Genomic DNA, 22,526 nt, shown 5'->3' with positions numbered 1-22,526 from the left:
TACATGAGGACTGCTATACCTGTTAAGGACAAGCTGATTTTGCTATAACACACATTTTCCATAAGCACCTTCCCAAGCGTACTCTGAACTAGTCTTTCTATGGGTTAATACAGCACTAGTGACAAGACTAGAATACACTCTCCCTTGTCTGTGCACAAGTAAATACAAATCTAGTTCCATATCCAACTCTTATAATGCTATTGACGCTATTACATTGGCTTTCACCCATTCCAATAATGAAGAAGTGACCCAATCACTTTATGAATAAAAAGAAGCTTTTATTTCTACAATTCCATTCCATGGAACTTTGTTAAACATATGACATAAAAACACTGAAAGGATTGTACTGTGGGGGTTTCCAACTTTAACACGATACATGAAACTCTTCATCCAGTGCCCAAATCTCAGAGTATGTGTATAAAGAACAAAATATTCATTAGGCACTTAGTAAAAACATTGAGCACTATAATCTATGAGGTTTTATTCTTTTTTTCACCTTCATTATATGCAAACATAAATTGTTCACAAAAAAAAAAAAATGCTTTAGCGCACCTACAGATACAGGCATACATAGATGTCAGATATTGCACATATATTGCCGAGGGGAAATTTATGATTTTTCAGCACAGAAGATGGTTGAGTTAACACAGTATGTTTCTGTCCCACAATGGCCTGTGTTGAGCTCATCAAGTGCAAAATTTAAATCAGGAAGTAACTGAAGATATTTTGGCAGAATGCTTGGCATACTGCAGGCATGGTGCAGATGCCTACAGCAGGAATTCTAGGTAGAATTTTTTTTTTTTAAGTTTTAAAGGTGGTGATGGAGCTGTGCCTCCATTAACCCGTTGAGTGAAGACACGCTAATTTTGCTACAACATGCACATCCCACAGACACATGGACAAGTATACTCGGACTAGTCTTGTGGGGGTATACTCTTGGCTCTAGGGAGTTTCTGATGTACTTCAGAATTACACACCAATTGTCCATCCCGGCGTGTTACTACAGTGGACTCCCCTTATAACGAAGTTCTCGGGACCGGCAGTTTTCTTTTCGTTATGTTGAAATATTGTTATAACCGAACAAATAAACAATAAAAATACATAAAGTGAATAACGTTACGGCCCCAATTTTAACTTCGTTATAACTGTAATTTCGTTATAACCGTGTTCCTCATAACGGGAATGCACTGTACCATGGGTGTATGCAAGGGGGGGGGGGGGGGCGTGAGGGCTCCCATTAAACTATAGTATACTCTTGCCTTTGTGGAGTTCATGATGTACCCAAGAAGCACATTATATTACATACCGAGTGCTTAAAGCTTCAGGGCAGATTAAATTCCAAATGCGATTGGTAAATTCCTGTCCTATGCAGACAATATACACCCCACCCATCACAATAACAAGATAGCAATATTACTGTAGGTTGTTAGGTCTCTTGAATTGATTTGATCACTCGCATGAAATTTACACACTGCAATACTTGGTATGCAGTGGTGGATCCAGGGGGAGCACACCAGGCGCTGCCCCCCCCCCCCTTTATTTTTGTTCAAACAGAAGAAATAAATAGAAAAAAATGGGGGAGGGGTGCGTGCGCCCCCTTTAATCTTTACAGAATTACTGGATTTGCCCCTGGTATGTGAAAGTCCTTTCACTGATCTGTAGTTATCACTGCAGCCAAGAAGAGAAGAAATTTGCTTTTGTAACGTACATGTAAGTTGAAATACCTTTCATTTATATCAAATCAATTTCACAGCTTTTTTTTTTTTGGGGGGGGATCCTTTCCATTTCAGACAGTAAAAGAAAAAAGAAAAATGAACAGCAAGTTGGCAATGAAGCAGTCACAGTCATATCTTCATATTTTTCTTATCATACTTCCTTTTATTTTTTCTCGTGGAGTTGTGACTCCATGTGGATCAGAATGGATTGAAAGCCCTTTTCTTGTTGGTGTAAGCAGTCAATAAACATTGTGGTCTTTCTGCTGTTAACAGTATTAATGTACTGTTGTGTGACATCTCAACAATTCGTCGCCATGTAAACTAGTTCTATACAACCTCATGCAGCCCCAATTATCTGTGAACACAATGGTTGCTAACCATGCTTTTACCCGGTTCTCACTCATTGCCCGAAGCATTGTAGAAGGATCTCATTTGGAACCAGTACAAAGCTACATGTACATCACATGTATGACAAAAGAGTGACATGATCACTTTGGTACTCTATGACCCATAAAATGCGTTGATGGACAGGAGACTACCGGAGCAAATGCCTCACCATCAGTTCCACCTGTATAATGCCACGAGTATATTCCACAAATTGATAAACATAAGGACACTTTTGCTCGTGGTTGAATATGTGATCAACAATCACACAGTTGGAATGAGACTAAATCATGATCCTTTTTCAAGAGTAACATTGTTGATCTCCCACCTTAGAGAAGATATTACATTTTTTTAGGCAATACAGTCACAAGCTGCTAAGTTTGCAAACATCAAACACCCTGCAAAATTTGTACACATACAATGTACATGTGCATCAAATCATACCATGTATATAGTAAAAGAAACTCCCAAAAGGCCTCTGTCCTGTGAACACACCATTTCAACTTCTACAACCGTTGATGGTCACTATGGGAACCACTGATGTCATGACCGATAACTCCACTTTTTTGATTTACTGTTCCTACTTTCCAAATTTTAACTGAGCAGTTCAAATACTCGTTCATGATGTGATCTGCAACAAAACTTTCGCCACTTATAAACCAAGAAAAATGAGCATTTGGTGTCCTGCACAGATGAATCAATTACTAAGAGTTGAAGGAGAAACGAAAAAAAAAAACAACTGCTTGACAAAAATTTTGATCCCATCATTTGATTCGCTCAAAGTTAATCATAATTCATGATGCTCTGCAACACTATAAAGAGCTCAAGATAATGTGAATACATGGAGACTTACATCACTGTCCTATGGCAAATTTTGCTTCCGCCACAAATGGGGTGAGGCAGCATAAAATCTCTGTTCATGAGTTTTCATCACTGTTGGAATCTCTGAGGGATGTAGGCGTTGCTGAAAGCGTTATTTTTTAATATTGATACTTGGAAGTCACCCACTGAACATTCAGTTTCAGCGGGTCGTAGATGTATCGCTTGAAATCCAGGCTGATCCCGATTGGCTGATGCTCGACATGTGACTCCTTGGCCTGGCCTTGCCCTTCACTCTCTTCCTCTGGAGGGTGGGGTGAAGTCGGTCCATGGGTGGTACAAAGGGAAATGGTGCACAAAAATAGTGTTGACCTTTTTATAGTATATCAGGCTCAAACAAGAATAACAACTTAATGACAAAAATAACAACTTAATGCTGTATGTCAGTAATATAGATTTTCATGATCTTTTAAATCATAAAAATAAGAAATTAGCAAGGCTTTACATCTTGTTTCAAACAATTTCTTATCACTGCTAAACTAGCTTATTATTCAATTTTACACTGAGCTCTTAACTTAGATGTGCACATTCTGACACCACACCATCAGGTTTATTCCTGGTGTGAATCTGCCTCTGAGAGGTGAATGATCACATGGATGAAATTCTACTGCAACAGTAATTACCAGTGCAAACCTGTATTTATGCGACAGATGGAATGGCCTGCACACAATGGAACTGAATAGAAATGATTTTGATTACGCCTACAATGCACGATGACCTTGTCTTCACTTGTTCACCAACACTACCTTGAACTGGATGGACATGCTCTACTATTTGTGGCCGTACATCACAAAACAAAAAACAAAAAGTCACACCCCTTGATTTTACGCGAGGACTCAAAAAAAGGTGAAATGGGTCAACCAAGTCAATATGTGACCCTGCACCTCAAAACAAACAAAAAGTCGCCAGACATGAATTTTTAGTTAAGACCATATTCTGAAAGAGCAGATTTTAAGCTTTAAAATGATGTATAACTCAAATCAAATGGACTCTCCTAACCTGTGTAGATATTGGAAAGAAAGCACAAACTCAGGAAAAGTGTGAACTGAGAAAAGAGGCTCTGAAGTACAGTGTCTATTCAAGCGCTTAATCTTTACCAAACCGTGCTGGCTGTGCGATGAATGGGACAAAAAACAGGAAGTAAACCACCAGAGTAACAACAATGAAGGGATTATCAGATTAAACTGAAATTAAGCATGCCTCATTGACACATTCTGTCCATAATAAATGCCAACTTACAAAGCAGTAGCAGTATCCTTTCAAAAGTTATTAGAGTTGAAAGTGAAGAGCGTGGACAAGGTTTTTCAGAAATGAAAAAGGGATTCTAAAGATACACCTAATCACACTATTCTACCAAAAATGTTCGAGATAAACTGCTAAAAAAACACACTTTCCTGCCCGTTTTATGATACCAAATTTTAGCATAATGTAAAAGAAGACCCGCTCTTTCAGAAAATATGAACAAGGAAAAGTAGAAATTACGCGGTGCGTAAAATATGTCCCCTGGAAGTAGCATTTAGTAGCAAAATGTACAATATAGGTCAAAAATCAAGGTCAAAGGTCAAAGAAGTCAAAGGTCAAAAAATTGTGTAGAAGTTTTGAAGCCCTCACCTAGTGCCATCACAAAAAGCAAACGGAATCGAAATCGGGTTAGAAATGGCGAAGGAGTAGCATTTTGTAGCCAATGTACAATATAGGTCAAAAATTAAGGTCAAAGGTCAAAGAAGTCAAAGGTCAAAATTCTGTGTAGAAGTTTTGAAGCCCTCACCTAGTGCCATCACATAAAGCAAACGGAAGTGAAATTGGGTTAGAAATGGCAAAGGAGTAGCATTTTGTAGCAAAATGTACAATGCAGGTCAGAAATCAAGGTCAAAGGTCAAAGAAGTCAAAGGTCAAAATTCTGTGTAGAAGTTTTGAAGCCCTCACCTAGTGCCATCACCAAAAGCAAACGGAATCGAAATCGGGTTAGAAATGGCAAAGGAGTAGCATTTTTTAGCAAAATGTACAATATAGGTCAAAAATCAAGGTCAAAGGTCAAAGAAGTCAAAGGTCAAAATTCTGTGTAGAAGTTTTGAAGCCCTCACTTAGTGCCATCACATAAAGCAAACGGAATCGAAATCGGGTTAGAAATGGCGAAGGAGTAGCATTTTGTAGCCAATGTACAATATAGGTCAAAAATCAAGGTCAAAGGTCAAAGAAATCAAAGGTCAAAATTCTGTGTAGAAGTTTTGAAGCCCTCACCTAGTGCCAACACATAAAGCAAACGGAATCGAAATCAGGTTAGAAATGGCGAAGGAGTAGCATTTTTTTGCAAAATGTACAATATAGGTCAAAGGTCAAGGTCAAAGGTCACAACTGAAATTCTGTGCAGAAGTTTCAAAGCTCCCATGTAGTGCTATCATATAAAGCAAACAGAATCAAAATTGGCTCACAAATGACAGAGAAGAAGCAAATTGAACATTTTGATCACTCACGACGCACAGACGGACGGACGGACGGACAGACGGACACACACACGTACGGAGCCCGTTTCATAGTCCCCTGCTCGAACTCGTTCGGCGGGGACAGAAAGTCAAGTTCGGCTAGGTTGACCCATTTCACTTATTTTCAGTCCTTACGCAAAATCAGTGTGTGCGACTTTATGTTCGTTTTGAGGTGCACGGTCACATATTGAGTTTGTCATATTTTCTGAAAGAGTTATCCTTCTTCTACATTATACATTGATGGGAAAGTGTGTTTTCAGCAGTTTTTCTACAACATTTCTATGGGGAAGAATAGAATGATTGGGTATGTCTTAGAGTCCCCTTTTTATTTCTTGAAATCCTTTACACACTCATCATTTTCAAGTCTAATAACTTTTGAAAGGATAACACTACTGCTTTGAAAGTTGGCATTAATCATGGACAGAATATGTTAATAAAACATGCTCAACTTCAGCTTAATGTGATAATCCCTTCATTGTTGTTGCTCTGGTGGTATGCACCCTGTCTTTTGTCCCTTTCATTGCACAGCTAGCATGGCTTGGTAAAGATTAGGCGCTTGAATAGACCACGTACTTCAGAGCTTCTTTTCTCAGTTCACACTTTTCCAGAGTGTGTGCTTTCTTTCTAGCATTTGGATAGGTTAGGGGAGTCCATTTGATTTGAGTTATTCATCATTTTAAAGCTTAGAGTCTGCTCTTTATAAATCTGCCCTTAATTAAAAATCCATATCTGACGACTTCTTGTTGGTTTTGTGATGCATGGTCACATTTGATACATACAGCAAGTACAGTCCTTTGAAGACAGAATGACTAGAATCATGAACTCACTTGCTTTTGCACCCTTCTTGCCTTTCTGCTTTCCTCCCATGGCTTTGAGTATCTGAACTGTGTCCTCCTTCAGTCCCTCTGTGCAGACAAACACATGGCAAAGATAGAACAGTGAGGGCAGTATCCACACACACTTACACTTTGACATGTACATATGTAATGTAATACAAAGTTTGTCAATAGTTACTCATAGAAACAGCCAATATAATGGGCTGTGACCTCAACAATTTCACAAAAATGTGCATAAAACAGGATCCCCAGCTTTCACTGCAGTTCAAAGTAAGGAAAGATGCTATTAATTGTAAAATGTAGTTAACCACAAAAGACCGTGTTCTTCATACATACATCCATATCATACACAAAAACATGCACATACATTTTCATGAGGCTTTCTAATAACAAACTACATGTACTTTGTATTGCACTATTTTTATACCTTGACAATGAGCAACAAATGAAAGGAGGCAGAAAAATGTACATTTGTCCTATGAAGTGTTGTATGTTTTTTTCTCTTGGCAACTTTTGCAGGAGTCCCTGTATACTCTACTATTTACAGATGGGAGTTAAACAAAATTAAGACACTCATGAATTGAATTAAACAATAGAGACAAACACCATTTATAGAAGTTGGTGTAAAGATGATGGACAAAATAAAACTGAATGCTAGCTATAATTCACAAGGGCAGTCTACATGGTAAAATGTAGTCCATAGATTATGCAAACATTATCAGTGCAAATGACAGATTGCGTACACCAATAGACATCAAAATTTAATAATGAATGGGCACTGATATGTGCATGTGAAAGGAATGCCTACTGCACACTTGTTTCAGTCCTTGGATTATTTATATCTAAACCGCGGATGCGATTAAAACTATGTTATCAATGTGAATTGGCTGATGTGTTTTCACAGAACTTCCAGCGTATGAAATATCCTTGTGGCTCACCTCTGATGTGGACACTAAACTTGCCGCTCTGTCCAAACCCCCTCTCGATGAAGCCGAGCTCCCCGGTAGAGAGGTAGACCATCAACCCCATGAATCTCTCCAGGTTAGTCTCCTTCTTAAACATGGACCGCCCGATGATGTGATGCTCATCGGTCATCTGGATTGAGGACAGACCCTCATCATCATCATCATCATCACTCGTTAATAACAAATATGTTACAGCTAGAGTTCCCCCACTTTCAAAGTTCCACATTTTTTTCAACTACAGATGTGTATGACTTCCTTATTTGCATTAAGTAATTCACTGAGACCTATAATCCAGTTATTTTCTCAATTCTTGAGAACATCAAGTACTCATTAGATTTTCAAGGTGACAGATTTTGATAATTTTCAAATAATGTCAGTGCTGCAGAAGCAGAAATTTTCGGCTTAATAATCATTTGTGCTCCGCTGCGTTTGGTATATTTTGTGTGTTTTTAACTCTGCAGAATCAAAATATGAATTAGTAGTAGTACTAGGCCTACAAAGAGGAAGCAAAAATATTTGCATGCTTTTATTTTTGCGCTAGATGCACGTTGTGTGAAATGTGCAAAATTTTCACACCGTGAAATTTTCATTTTTACAGTACCCCGAAAGGTGATGGCTATGAACTTAAAACATGTGGTCAGGAACAAGTTGGCAACATTGTATTGAAACATACAAATGTATTACATCTTATATCTATATAACACATATATGTTTATAGTAAGAGTTTGATATCACACTGTAATTTTCATCTCAATGAATTTGGTTGTTTAAAGTTGGGTGTTTCTCCACAAGTTCCTGCACTCACCCTGTCTACAACTCCTCCCTTGGACTTTAACTTGTAGATCTTCAGCTTTGGCAAGACTGTTTCTGCATAATTCTGGAAGAGAAAAAAAAATAAAGACTTTATAGCATAATACCACATAGGGCCTACAGATGCATAAATGCTTTTCAGTTGCATTGTAGCAACAGCTGTCAGCATATCATAACAGAGATTTTAATGTCAGATATTACTATGCTGAATTCATTTCTAATATGAAAGGGCATCATGTAACTTGAAGTACTGTACATGTCAGAGTAATTTCAGATCTATTCAAGTGACTTTTGATGAACTGCTCAAAGATTATAAGCATAACTGAGAAAAAAAAAATCTTTTTAATGAGAGCACACTTAAATATTGCAAACTTTAATATTGTTGTGAATGCAGCCTGTAGTTGACCCATCCCTTTCTGAACAAAAATATTGTAAACTGATAGTTGAAGAGGAAATATGAAACACAAACATTAATGAAAGAAAAATGGATATGGAGCACTGTAATAGAGTGGTAGTAATGCCCAAGAAGCTTGTCAGATTTCTTCATTTTGAACAAATCAAGTTTTTGTCCAGTCGTTGATGAAAACATAACATATTCAATAACTCCACCAGTTCCCACCATAAGTTAATTGATGGGCATACTTAAGTTGATGAAAGGTCATTTCAACAAACGGCCTTGCAAAACAGACATACAATTGTACATGTATTCAAATTTCTAATATCAATTCCACCAGATTTTTATCTCAACATTCTCCAACATGTTTGGAACAATCTGGAAATATACCACATGTACACAAAGGCAGCTCTTTTTCACCCTTTGCCAAGGCTTTACTGCTTACTCTCTAAGAACCAGCCTCTACCCATGGTATACTTCCAGTGGAGTAAAACTTATTTCCTTAATGATTGCAGAGCAGTGTAAACTAGGGTTTCTTTTTCTTCTTTTCTTTTCTGTCATTGAAAGCATTCTGCTGACAGGATGCATTCATCAGTGACACACAGAAGAAGTGCAAGTATAGTGCTTCAAAATTAAGATTACATTTATACAGTATAGTGCTTCAAAATTAAGATTACATTTATACAGTCTGGTAATTGGTAAGCTGTAGACATACTGGCCACTTACCTTGTCTGTCATGGCGTGCAGGAGTTTACCGTGGAATGCTAGTCGGCAGCTGTTGGCATGTGAGGGCAGTGTTAAGAAACGTTGAGGCAAATACATGAATCTACTGTAAAAGCTGTTATTTTCAGGAGGGTTTCATTTTGTGTGAGTGCCCTCTTACTCTTGGAATAAATACATGTAGAACATGAAGCACAATAGTTTGAGAGACTGATGTCATGACAACACACATAAAAAAGTAGAACCATCTTTTCCTATCGTTCAAGTGTCTTTACTTTCAGTGAATCCCATTTTACCCCTCCTCTTTTACAAAACCAACTGAAAAAAAAAAAGTAATTCCGAAGCCTGCAAATGTTATATATCTTCAAACTGCATGCCAACTCTTTACTGCTCACAAGCGTGAAGTTGGAAACATAGAGCAAAGTCAAACTACATATGAACCACTTGCGATATTTGACTGAGGCAATCATATGTCTATCATTCATTCTTTTTTTCGTTCATTCATGGTTTTTTTTTTTTTTCCTTTTGGTATAAAAGGAATTCTGGACAGATATGATGTCTGGTCAAACAAATGTCAAATCAGAGTCTGTTATTTTCAGACTAGAGGGAGGTTATCCCGTAGTGTCATTGAGGATATGAATGTCGGTGTCCAGCTTGGAGCCGATGATGAGACAATTCCTGGGGCAGGCCACCGGCTTTTCCAGCTCCAGGAGAGCCCACTGCTGGTTAGGCAGCTCCGGCCTCTCTTCCCCATCATCCTCCTCATCTGCCCGGCTGCCGCATGCCGCTCCCGGAACGTTCTCCTTGTTGGAAACCCGCTCACCTGGGTCTAACGCCAACAGCTCTTCCTGGTACGTGTACTCAACGTCGAAATCAATGCCTGAATGCAAATGAGAAGGAGAAAGACCCTGTAGCTTTTGCCAAAGGTTGTAGTGATTGCATGAGAAGCAAGCAGAGGGTACGTCACTCTGGACTAGCAAAGTCCTAGCAATAGAGCCTTTGGAGGTCTGTCCAAACTATGCCTTTGAATTATTGAATTGTGCCAACAGCGAGTGTTTGGCAGTATAATTTACAATCAACCAGCAGAGCTCTGATTTGCTCAAAGAAGCTAAAATAATGCATATATACATTTTGCACCAGTGGCCTAGAATGTGTTGGTCAAAGTGACTGACTGCATTATTCAACAGGAGTGGTGCATGGCCTTCATGCTGATCTCCATTTGTTGACAATCTTTACAGCATTTAATAGTGTCTTTGAAAAAGGCGAAGAGAAAGGTAGCAGAGATTGGACTTGAAAGTGAGGCAGATTAGCACTGGTAGCACACACACAAAGGTGGTGTACAAAAAAAAAATTGTCATAGAATTGCTTTTCATAAAGTATTATTTTGATATGAGTATACCTACATGTACATGTACTTCTGTATTACATCAGTACTTAAGGCTAGACTGCATAAACTATATTGCAGAAAAATGTGCAGAATTCAGGTCTTATCATTTATAAGTGATCCTACAATGATTCATGTGCAGGGATATTGGGTTCATATTGGGTTTAAAATGCACAATGCAGAAAAAAAAATCTAGACTCTACTATTTACCTGTTGCTTCATCATGTGACTTGTACTTGTGACCAGGGGCAGGACCAAAGAATGACACTTTGCCCATTACTGTCTCATGGCCCATGGTAACTGTGACAGATTTAATATGATGTCAAATATAACACATTAAAAGTAGCTGAGTTCCATTGCCTAAACTATGCCAACTCTACAACAAATAGGCCTAATGGTAAATCTACAATCAATCATAATATTTCTCCATGAAGAATACATAGAGCGTAACAAACTGAAATAGAATAAAATATATCTGTTTCGACATGTGATCATAGTGATATTCCTGATGTACTTAAAGGACAAGTTCACCTTCATAAACATAAGGATTGAGAAAACGCAACAATATTAGTAGAATACATCAGTGAAAGTTTGAGGAAAATTGGACAATCGATGCAAAAGTTATGAATTTTTTTAATTTTTGTGTTGGAACCGCTGGATGAGGAGACTACTACAGCTTGTGAGTCATATGCGTACAACAGTATAAAGAAAATATAAAAGAAAATTCAGCATATTTTCACTTTTTTCGCATAATAAAAGGGCAATTGACTTGCCTCTTTCTAAAGGCAGGGGGAATAATATTACCCATAACATTTATCGGTAACGAGTCAGGGGAATGTGTACTTTTTTCAAAAGATGGAATTTTGTGAAATTCTCTTTATATTTTCCTTATATTGTTGTACGCATGTGACATCTAAGTTATTCATACACTGCAGTAGTCTTCTCATCCAGCGGGTACTGCACAAAAACTTCAAAAATTCATCACTTTTGAACGGATTGTCTGATTTTCCTCAAACTTTCAATGATGTGTTCTACTAATATTGCTACATTCTCTCAATCCTTATGTTTATGAAGGTGAACTTGTCCTTTAATTCAAGGTACATTGCTGGATGTCCCCACATCTCTGTGACATGTATATATTATAGGCCTACACTCTAGAAAAATAGGTTCAACTTTGCACCTTTTATACCAGTGTCACACTGGAGCACCCTCACCAGTGCACCAATGCAACTTTGTATTTTTCAGACCAGTGTCACAATAATGGGAGCCAACAAACCCAAGAAATGAGAAAAGGATTATCAATTATTTCAGAGTTACCATTAATTGTGAAGTTACCACAGTTTTATGTGACAGGGCCCAGGTTAGTGTCAACAACTCAGAAACAAACAAAAAACACCGCAATTATCAACTGCATGAAAATCCCACGTATGCCACATGGATTACATTTACATAACTATCTTCTGCAGAACAGATGATCTGTTATAATGTTGTACTATTTTGGAACATACAAGGCTTCAGTTGTCATATACAATTTTCTACAATGTTAGAATCACCACTTCCAATCATTTTTGAAGAACATTACAATGGATATCAGCAGATACTTATATTTAGTTACAATCAGAACTAACAATTTTACACCATATCATGGTATATCAAATGTGAGAGAGGGAAAATGATGCAAACACTACTTCCACTACACATTTGCCATCATGATCTTAGCAATATCAAATACATTGCAGATGAATGATTAAGTCTAAAAAATTATATATATATATTCTAAAAATTCATATATATATACTGCCCTTTGTAAAGAAGTAAAAGCCAAGACAAAACAAACGAAAAAAACAAAAACACCACCTCACCATGAAATTTGGACTTGTTGAGACATGTGCCTTTGAAGTACTGAATCCTTTGAACAGAAACAATGGCAGCTGAAATAGGAACAACATGCAGAATGAAAATAACATGAAACGATTTCAGCATATCTGAAGACCTCTTTACTGTAAACAAATTGTATCCAATACAAGTGAGGAAAACTTCACCACCTGAACTTTTTGTAAACTGGTAATTGCTACATTGCATATGGACATCTTTCAGAGATATGTACAAGGTATACCCATGTTTCTAAACTGGCTTCTATTATCAAAACACACACACACACACACACACACACACACACACACACACACACACACACACACACACACACAAAAACAAACAATTTTCATTCTGGCCATCATGACTGTTTACCAATAATAATTTAATCTCTTCAATCTTGAAATCAATCATCCAATTAATCAATGTTTCAAATCAGGTTCATCCTCCATTTCAAATTTTCATGCACAATACGCACAATCTTCAATAGGTGCATTTTTCATGTGATTTTTCTACTTTTCCAAGTAGGCAGCCACAGTATAACATAACTGCTAATCTATCATAACCGCAATAACATTGACCATTCTTGTTTGCAAAGGAGGAAGCTGAAATAGAAAGCACAAAGAAATCTGAGATGAAACCAAACCAAACCTGATGTAGCTGATCACACCAAAACATGGTCATCAGATTACACTCTGTACTCAGTCACTCAATCTGTTTCACATCATCAGAAACAGCGTCATAACATAACCACAGTGTCATACACTTGCAAGAGAACATGTGTGGATTACATCCTTCATACATGTAACTGCTTTCCCTGTATCTAATATCATAAGCCATGCTCAAATGCTTGACACACATGCTTGTAGAGCAGTTTGATAGCAGGGGCAGATCCAGGGGAGGTGCTTTTACAAAATTGAAGGGGGGCTCATATTTTTCTTGTTTATTTCTTTTGTTTTAACAAGAAAATAAAGAGGGGGCACAGTGTACGCCCAGTGCGCCCCCGTCTGGATCCGCCACTGGATAGTACTTTCTGAGACACAATAGCATCAGTGCCGTATCATTGAAAGAAAATGTAAGAAATGAGTCACAAGTGGATGACCTTTTGTCCATAAACAATTACCAGGTACCTACTGAAAAAAAAAAATAAAAATGTTCTTTTGTGACACCAAATGGAGGCCCAATTTCTCAAAGCTGGAATAACTATTCTGCGGAATAGTTATTCCAGGGAATCAGTTATTCCAGCTTTGAGAATAGATTCCGGGGAATAAATCGCGTCATTTTACGTCAAGAGGGCCTTATTTGCATAAGAGGCGTAATAAATTGGCGGAATAAGCGGTGTAATAAAGTTATTCCACCTTTGAGAATTCGGGCTGTAGAGTACCAACACTTTTTTTTTTAAAGGAATTCATGCCTTTTCCCCATCTTTCAGCACACATATATATGATGGGCAGGGAGGGGTGAGTTGTTCATACATGGTACAGTGTAAAGAATGTAAAGTCTGCATTTCTAGTTAAAACACTCACATTACACAGTCAAAACCTGACATGAGAAGTTTCTACTGACATTTTGTTTGTACAGTGGTCTCAAGACCGATTCTGAGAGTGAGACTCAAAAATTTCATGAAATGTGAAAATAATCGAAATTGATGTCGATGACTGGGTAACTGCTGCAAACTCTATTCCTAGTCTCAGAGCAGCTTCTTCTTACCATGGATGGTGGGGAGAATCCCTGGGGTGCACACCAGCCCCCTCTCCAGCAGTTTGGGGTCAAACTGGGTCACACACAGGGCCACTCTGTCCCCCTGACTGGCAGTGCTGACACTTTTGCGAAACATTTGCATCGACTTGACCTTTCTCGTAATCTGCAACGACGGAACCTCCACCGTCTGAGAGTTCAACCATTGAAGGAAAAAACAACAACCAAAAACCATGCATAACAATTACTCTGGTCAATTGACAAACTCCACTAGCACTTTAAAGGGATGGTATAGTATGGGTTGAGGTGAAGATCCAGTTTTGAACTTTTTTCAAAATATTTAGAAAACACTTTATGAAATGGTAATGGGCATACACTACTAAGAAAAATTCATAGTTTACTTGATAAAAATCGGTTTTTGCAATGGCCGAGATCTTCAAAAACAAAACAAAACAAAGTGATCCTGATAAAAGAAGGGTCCCAGCTTTTATTGTGATTACTTTCCTATTCATATCTCAGCATTTCAAAACCAATTTTCTAAAAATAATCTTTATATTCCTATTTCAACTATAGTGTATGCTCTTTCATGTTTGATGGATGATCACATTGCTCAGCAGGTAGATGCTTTCTCAAAAAATGAAAGCAACATCAAAACATTCGAAATGATCCCAACTGCATTGCTGCCGACTTGGTTCATCCTAGTTGAAGAAAGCAAGCCCATAATTGATATCAATGCAATTAAAAATTCTTGTCGCATTCTTAACGAAGTTGAGGTGAGGTGTACAACAGCCAGACTCAAACTCACATTGTTAATGGCCACGGTCCCATTCAGAACGGTGCCGGTCATCACAGTCCCTTGACCCCTGATGGCAAAGCAGTGGTCAACAGCGCAGAGGAATGGACCGCTGGTGTCTCGCTGAGGAACATACGTCTGTCGTTTGATTTCCTGCAAGTTCCAATGAAATGGAAAATAATGTGATTTACATGTACTTTCACATGACTTGGGCATGTCATATAAGGGGACAAACTGTGAAGTATAAAGTCCCTTATTTTTCAAATCTGTAATAAGCTAAAAGTAAAATGACAGGGACATAGAAAAGCATAATATCCCGCTTTATTAATGGTAAGAATGCATCTTCACAGCATACAAAATTACCATTATCCACACACATAAAAAAGATGGAAAGGTTTCATCTTCAACCATGAATCCATTTGAAATGGAATAAGCACGTCTACTGCAATTGTTTCAAACAGTAATTTTGTAATGCCCACATACAAATGTACAAGTCACCTTTATTGTGTTTGATGTATATTCCAAAGAATGTTGGTTTGTGGTTTAGTGATCAACAACAGGAAACATTTTTGGTTCATGCAGTATACTGTGATTACCAGAATGAGTTATCAATCTCTTTCACAGGTTAATCATTTATTCTACCTCCATTGAGGTTTTCAAAATACAATTAATTGTCAATGTCTGTTTATTTAGTGTCATTATTTGTAAAGTGTGTTATAGAAACTTTATGTAATTGAGGCTACGCAAGTTCTTCACATTATAACATTTATTATCATTATACCACACAGCTACATGTATGCCTCTCGCATTATTAGCATTCCTACTGCTAAAACATCAATAAATTAATGCAAGGACTGAAATCTGTGGCATGATGCAAATACCATCAGATAGACTCTGCGATATTGTAAGCTCTGGACTACTCTGTATGGTATCTTGGTACAAGTTTAAATCATAGTCCGTCACAGCTGTAGATTTCATTAAGCGTCTATTTGTATTCATAGATTACATCTCTGAGGAAATGTGGTCTGTATCTTCACTTGGATTTGATTTCTGAAATGACAGGTATGGTATCTCATTTCAGTTATTGCCTAAGACTATGTGTTCTATGATTTATAATCTTTGCAGTATGAAAAATATTGCACAGTTTTACGAAAGTGCTCACTTCAATGAGGTCTTCGATTCCCTCTGCCATCGAGTCAGGTGCCTCAGGCCCTCCTGGTTTGGCTGCAACAGCGATGACTGGACAATTGGCAAACTTTGTGGATTCAAGGGTCTTTCGCATTCTCTTGGTCATCTATATCAACATTATACAATACCAAGAAACTAATTTTTACAGAAAAAAAAAACATTGGCATACAAGTATTTCAAGAAATAAGTCTCTTTCACAACAGCAATAAAGGTCCCTATCTGGAGACAGAACAGCATAGGCGCGAGCTATCATCCAATACACTGCTAAACACAGTTCAACAGGTTCGTCTGCAACTTTTAACAAAGTGCACTGTACATTCTCACAAGCATTGCATATCTTTATGCTAAGGAACTCAACAAGCTTGACAAGGCATGTTTCAAAATCAATATGATCCATCACAGACAGTAATGAATACAATATTAGGAATAGACATTCCTCTGTGATCATGAAGAATATCAGTGAATATAATGGTAATCTGTATGTCAATGCGGTCCTTGAGAGAATTAAATCACAGTGCACACACGTTTTTCAATTATAAATTCTTTTAAGAAGTTCATTGAACAACATAAAATGCATTTAACAATAAAGCGGAAATATGTCAATATTTCATGCTTTCTATTTGAAATATGACAGTTTTGGCCATTTCTGGACTTCTATCATAACCTGCATAAACTGACGATACAGTCATATACTAATTTCTTTAGATTTTCAAAGAATTTTAGGAATGAAACATTTGGGTATGAAATCAAAATAACCTTTTCTATTTGTTGCTTCTTCTTGTCTGCTGGCAGGAGGTCAATTTTGTTGAGGACGACAAACATTTTCTCGCAAGTAATTTGACCAATGACAAGGCACTGAAACAGAGAAAGAACAACAGATAAGTGTCACCATTTAAAATTCATAAGGAAGTGTGAGAAAGATTGTTGCCGAAACACTCCATACATACAACGCCAAATGAAGACTTAAAATACCTTATGCATTGTGTAGTAAACACGACATTCTTTGCAATAGCATTTTATGTTATTTGAAATTCCAATGAGAGCACAATCACCTTTTCTTGGGATAATTTCATTCTCAAGGGATCATCAAAACATATTTATTTGTTTCTAATATTTCAACACTTTTTTTTTCCCTTTTTCAACAAATCAATACTGGAGTAACGACTGGTTTGAAGCTCAATGTAAAGTTCCACACAGGATGCGGACAATGAAATATGGCAACTGCAACATCCATATTTATAACAAAAATACACAATATCACAAGGGGTGTGATTAACCCATTGAGGAGGAGTCCCGAGTATACTCGGGCAGGTGTCTTGGGAAATGCATGTTGTAGCAAAATCAGTCCATCCTCAACAGGTTAAAGGCATGATGAAGATGATTATCTTATACTTGGGTAATGCTTAATAGGTAAAGTCTTATGTAAAGCCATACATGTAGTTAGTCCATGATATTTCTAATTTGAAAGAGGAAGGTGCTGTGTGTTTGTATTTCAGGGCTTATGCTTTGACATCAAGTGTCATGCAGAAATTTCAAGGTCACTTATGTGCAGCTTTTTACCCTTGAGATAAATCATACCTCAGCTGACTGTGTCTGCATTCCCTTGGTGACGTCTATCACGAGCATCATCAGATCTATTATCTGAGCTCCTGCAGAAATATAACAGCAACAGTAATGATGATAACAATGATAAAAGAAATAATGATAATAAACAATAATAATAATAATAAAAAAGGTAACAATAATGATAATTAGCAGAAGCATCATCAAAAGAAAGAGCAGGACAAAAAGAGAATGGTCCCTCTTTACAACTGGAAAAACAAAATGAAAAATAAATGAAAGTCAAATAATGAATGGCATAAACGAAAGAATGATTGTCATTAATAGAAACTCTCTGATTCTCTGTATGTTTAGGACTACAGTGGACTCTTGTTATAATGAAGTCCTCGGGACCAGCAGTTTTCTTTCGTTATGTCAAAATTTTGTTTCGAATAAATAAACAATAAAGAACATTGAGCGAATAATGTTGCCGCCAGAACTTTCACTACATTGTAATCGGAATTGTGCTACAACCATGTTCGTTAGAACAGGGGTGCACTGTACTTTGAGACCTCAAATCACATCTCTGACCACAGACCTTGAAACTACTCCCTCAATATAAACTTGTTGGGTTTGCTTCAAAGCCTTAATATTTGAGATGATCTGACTTATAATCAGGGTGCTGCAAACCAACTTTCCCATTTTTCCCATAGGGCTTTATACACTCACTCTCTTGGGCAAGGAAATAAAAAATGGCTGGATACTGGCCTGTTGAATGTATGGAGCCCTTGTCTGACTGCCCAGTCAGGGTGATGGGGAGAAGTATTGTTGCCTCCGCAATGGAAGGAGGTTATGTTATCATCAGCATTTGTTTGTTTGTAAGTATAAGTTTGTTTGTTTGTTTGTTTGTTTTGTGTTTGTTTGTTTGTGTGCAAAATAACTCAAAAAAGTGTAAATTATGGGTTTTGATGAAACTAGCAGGAAAAGTTGATAAAAACACAAGGAAGAGAGGATTCAATTTTTTGGTAGTGATCCATGAAATTCTATGGATTTCTGAAGGATTTTTGATATTTTGCAGATAGGGTCAATGAACTTGAGAGTTTAAGCTGCTTATTTTTGAGGTTTGCATATGCGCACTTCAGTACATGCTTTGCTAGGGCGAGACACCCCCCAGCTGGAAGCTGATGTCGTTACAAAAGGATTCTATATCAGGCAATCGGGCGATTTTCAGCATGCAGACATATGATAAGTGGAAACCTCTGATCTCATTTGGAGAACAAGATTAGTGGTGGAAATGAACTGCTTGGAGGAGGTCTGGGCTCTCAGAGTGCTTCTCTAGTTTAATAATGTGGTGATGATATTATCTGTCTTACCACCGATGATGGTTCTGATAAGAGATGCATGGCCAGGGCAATCCACCAGGGTGTACTGCAACTTGCCATAATTCGCCTTGCTAATGTGCTCCGGAACATCAACAGAAAATGATGAAAAACCTTGTAGTTAATGAGAAAATGAAATTTATTAAGAGACAGAAATCCTTCATTTATGATTTGAACATGAGCATCAGTCTGTGAACTGCAGAGAAAAAGAACTGCTTTTATTACCCGGTAGTTGATATTGAGCATGTGCACATGTATCGACATTTGAGTTCACTGTCAGCAACAATAATGTCTAATTACAATTGTACATACCTCTAATTGTAACTAGCTTTATAAGAGTGTAAGGGTTACTCAGTACATCATGGTAGTGCATACAGGTAAGACAATTACAGGAAGCAAACTGCATTTTTCATGTTTAACTGCCTATCAAGGACTTTTTCAAACATAGTTAATACATCTTAGGATTATAAAAAAAGAAGTACATTTACTTCAACAAGAATAAAAAATGTGGCTGCTATCTAAAGAATATGTGATACATGTAGGTGACAACTGGGGGAAAAATTGGATGTACACTGTATATTGAGCTTTATTTGTCACAAATAATCTGTTGTAAAGTAACTTTCATAAAGACCTTTGATGATATGGGACTTTTGAACTTTGTGATCAGACTCTTGAGAGCTTTGCTTTCAGATGTTCTACATACAAAAATCAAAGATTTACAAGCAGAGTAAAACATTGTCAGCACACAATCAACATCACATCAATGCAGCTATTCCTTTCAGTTTTTTTTTTTTTTTGTGGGGGGGGGGGGATTTATGAGGGAAGTCTTGTAATATATTCAAGGAAACTAAATAAAATCACCTAGTCAAGAATGCCAGAATAAGGGCACAGATCAGAATAATGTTGTTGTTTTGTTTTTTTCAACTACATAATTCACTGCTTCATTTACCTAGATCAAGTGTGATGCCGCGTTCTTTACTCTGCGGATTCTTGTCAAATGCTGCAGTGGAAGCCGTAGTGCTGAGAGCTTTAGCTGTTTTCAGAAACAAAAATATGACATTAAATATAACAGGAAATAATACTATAGGTGACATACCTGACTTGTTTTCACCCAATGATCATGTACCAAGTACTTGAGATAACTCAATTCAATGGTATGTGTTTGTTTTCTCTATCACTCTCGCTCAGATTGACCACAAAAAACAACAACAAACAAACCTCAAACAACCAGCTGAGGGTAAATTGCCACATTTTTTCCACACTTCAGGAACTTTGCATGAACCTTGAACCTTGAAGTGACAATCCCTTTCATCAAGAGATCTGATCAGGTCTGATTTCACAGATTTTGCTGACCGCGAATTTAAACACACGCGAAAAAGTCGACACCGATGGAAACCACAAAAGTATCTGTAAACTAAATTTACGCGAAAGAAACCACTTTTACAGTAGTTCGGAAAGAGCTGCTTCAGGGATTATCTCTTCAAGGTTCAAGGTTCAAGGTCAATATTTATCAAAGTAAATTTATTTAATCGTCCAGACACCTGATGCACATAGACGCATCTACACTAATTTAATTGGCTGTAGTAATTTCATTTGGTATAAAAGTAAATTTAGTATATAACGTTAGTCGTTAGATCTAGAATAACTGCGACCAGCACAGCAGCCCCATACGCATAGCGTAATGCGTAATGGGGCTATGCGTATGGGGCTGCTGGTCGCAGTTAGATCTAACGTTAGAGTAACTGCGACAGCCGCCACACGAACCCTACCTAGAGCAGCGGTAGCGCGTCACGTCAACTGACATAGAAATAATAGTGTGGGACTTAACACTGACAATTTGTCTAACAGGTTAAGATGAGCACTTGTTTTGAGTTTCTCGGGATTCTTTTGAGTGAAAATACGAAATTGTATGCACACCAACAAGAAGTAGCATTACCTAAAGATGTCTTGCCACTATCAACGTGTCCAAGCACCCCAATGTTGAAATTGAGCACCTTATTCGACGCCATCGTATGGTAGTATCACTGCAACTGCGGCATAGAGCTGTATTGAGCTGCGGCAGCGGCCAACTCTTTCACACTGCTTTCACACGAGCCTGCGTCTGGAGGCTAATCTGCGAGCACGACGAGCCCACTGAACTGTTCAGTGGACGAGTCACAGAGGCGCAGTGACACAACCGATCGCAATAATGATCGAGTCAGGTGATGCAATCATGTGACATTTAAATGCACACTCTAGGTCAGTTTGCTTGTGAACAGAGAAAACACCTAATCCATTTTCCGAGTGAATCTTTCTTTTCAGGTGGTTTTCTTTAAAACCTACAAATACAAAAAATGGGGATACTTTGGCAAGACCACATTTTCATTTTGTAACAAGGTTCTGAAAATCAGACTCGCTTCAAAACCAATTGAAACATTCCAGAAAAGAGAAGTAGGGCCTATACTGTTTGAGACAAAAAGAAAGAAAAAAGAACGAGGATATAAATCATATCACATCAATATATAAATTATCAGTAGTTCATGAAATGAACTTTCGTAATGCAGTGGATGGTTGCATGATTTCCATCATAGAACCGACTAGTGTTAACTTATTCCTATCTTTGTGTACAGTGCTACACTACTAATCAGAAAACAGAAACAATTACTTATGTTCAGAATCAAAGATCATCAGTGTTGGTACACCATACAGTCACAGTGTTACACATGCCACCAGATGGACTCGTTTGAGAAACGGGGAGCTCAAATTGAAATGAAAGTCACCACTGCTATCACACATATACAAAAAAAAAATGTTAACTTAACACCGTGGCATTAATTTTCACAAACAGAGTATGCCTGATTAGCTGTCGCAACTCTTAAATGACTGATTGATTGTCACCACCTTAATCAACTCTTTTATTTGTTTTGTAAGTGAAAACACAATGAATATCATGATATAGATATAAAATGTGAATGCACAAAATGCCTGGATGAACTGTTTCAACTTTATTGCAGGCAATATTAGATGTGGAGAATTTCATTTATTTTCTTTTGTTTCAATAAGCTGGCATCAACACATCTGCATATTGTAGTTTGCAAAGATCATATATATACATCGAACATATACACACAGGCATAATTATAATTCCAATTTGACGTAATTTCTGTCTTTTTTTTTTGGTTAAATTCTACCGTTAAAGTTATACTTTAAAGGGACTGTAGAGTACTGGTTGAGGTGGGGATTCAGCTTGTAACATTTTGCGAGATGTTTAGAAAACACTCTACAATTCTAAGGGGAATCAAACGTTTATTTGATAAGAATCGGTTTTGAAATGACTGAGATATCTAAAAACAAGGTGAAACAAAATAATCCTAATAAAAGTTGTGGCCTGTCAATTCTATCAGAATCACTTTTTCGGATATCTCAGCCATTTCAAGGCCAATTTTCATCAAATAAACATTGAATCCTTCTTGAAATTACATGCTCTTTCATATTTCATTGGGGT

At 37.4% G+C, this 22,526-nt stretch overlaps 1 protein-coding gene and 1 long non-coding RNA gene across 2 annotated transcripts; both read right to left on the bottom strand.

Moving 5' to 3' along the window:
* Positions 1–2,018: 2,018 nt before the first annotated feature.
* Positions 2,019–17,750, bottom strand: LOC139719907 (selenocysteine-specific elongation factor-like). The gene is made up of 13 exons (XM_071631291.1): positions 17,703–17,750; positions 16,881–16,979; positions 16,099–16,230; positions 14,949–15,089; positions 14,156–14,333; positions 12,433–12,501; positions 10,781–10,870; positions 9,824–10,066; positions 9,193–9,251; positions 8,068–8,139; positions 7,236–7,392; positions 6,289–6,366; positions 2,019–3,222 (listed from the first exon to the last, which is right to left on the bottom strand). The coding sequence occupies exons 1-13, from the start codon at positions 17,748–17,750 to the stop codon at positions 3,080–3,082; spliced, it is 1,509 nt and encodes a 502-aa protein (XP_071487392.1). The 3' UTR covers positions 2,019–3,079.
* Positions 17,751–19,038: 1,288 nt separating this feature from the next.
* LOC139719929 (uncharacterized) lies at positions 19,039–21,083 on the bottom strand. The gene is made up of 3 exons (XR_011710130.1): positions 20,979–21,083; positions 19,992–20,075; positions 19,039–19,156 (listed from the first exon to the last, which is right to left on the bottom strand). It is a non-coding gene; the product is annotated as an uncharacterized lncRNA (long non-coding RNA).
* Positions 21,084–22,526: the final 1,443 nt, after the last annotated feature.

Source organism: Diadema antillarum, unplaced genomic scaffold (genome assembly GCF_040938485.1).
Source record: "Diadema antillarum isolate AM-2024a unplaced genomic scaffold, OU_Dant_1.0 scf00000116, whole genome shotgun sequence".
NCBI classification, from domain to species: domain Eukaryota; kingdom Metazoa; phylum Echinodermata; class Echinoidea; order Diadematoida; family Diadematidae; genus Diadema; species Diadema antillarum.
Note: the sequence above shows the minus strand (reverse complement) of the source record. Positions and strands in the feature narration are given on the sequence as shown.

Bases quoted from the DNA above. Each gene is read 5' to 3' on its own strand.
- LOC139719907 (XM_071631291.1), bottom strand. From the start codon at position 17,750: ATGCTCGTGATAGACGTCACCAAGGGAATGCAGACACAGTCAGCTGAG. The intron at 10,871-12,432 runs GTGAGGTGGTGT...AATCTGTCACAG, and splicing joins CAACAAGTCCAAATTTCATG to TTACCATGGGCCATGAGACA. The intron at 10,067-10,780 runs GTAAATAGTAGA...ATTTGCATTCAG, and splicing joins GTCACATGATGAAGCAACAG to GCATTGATTTCGACGTTGAG.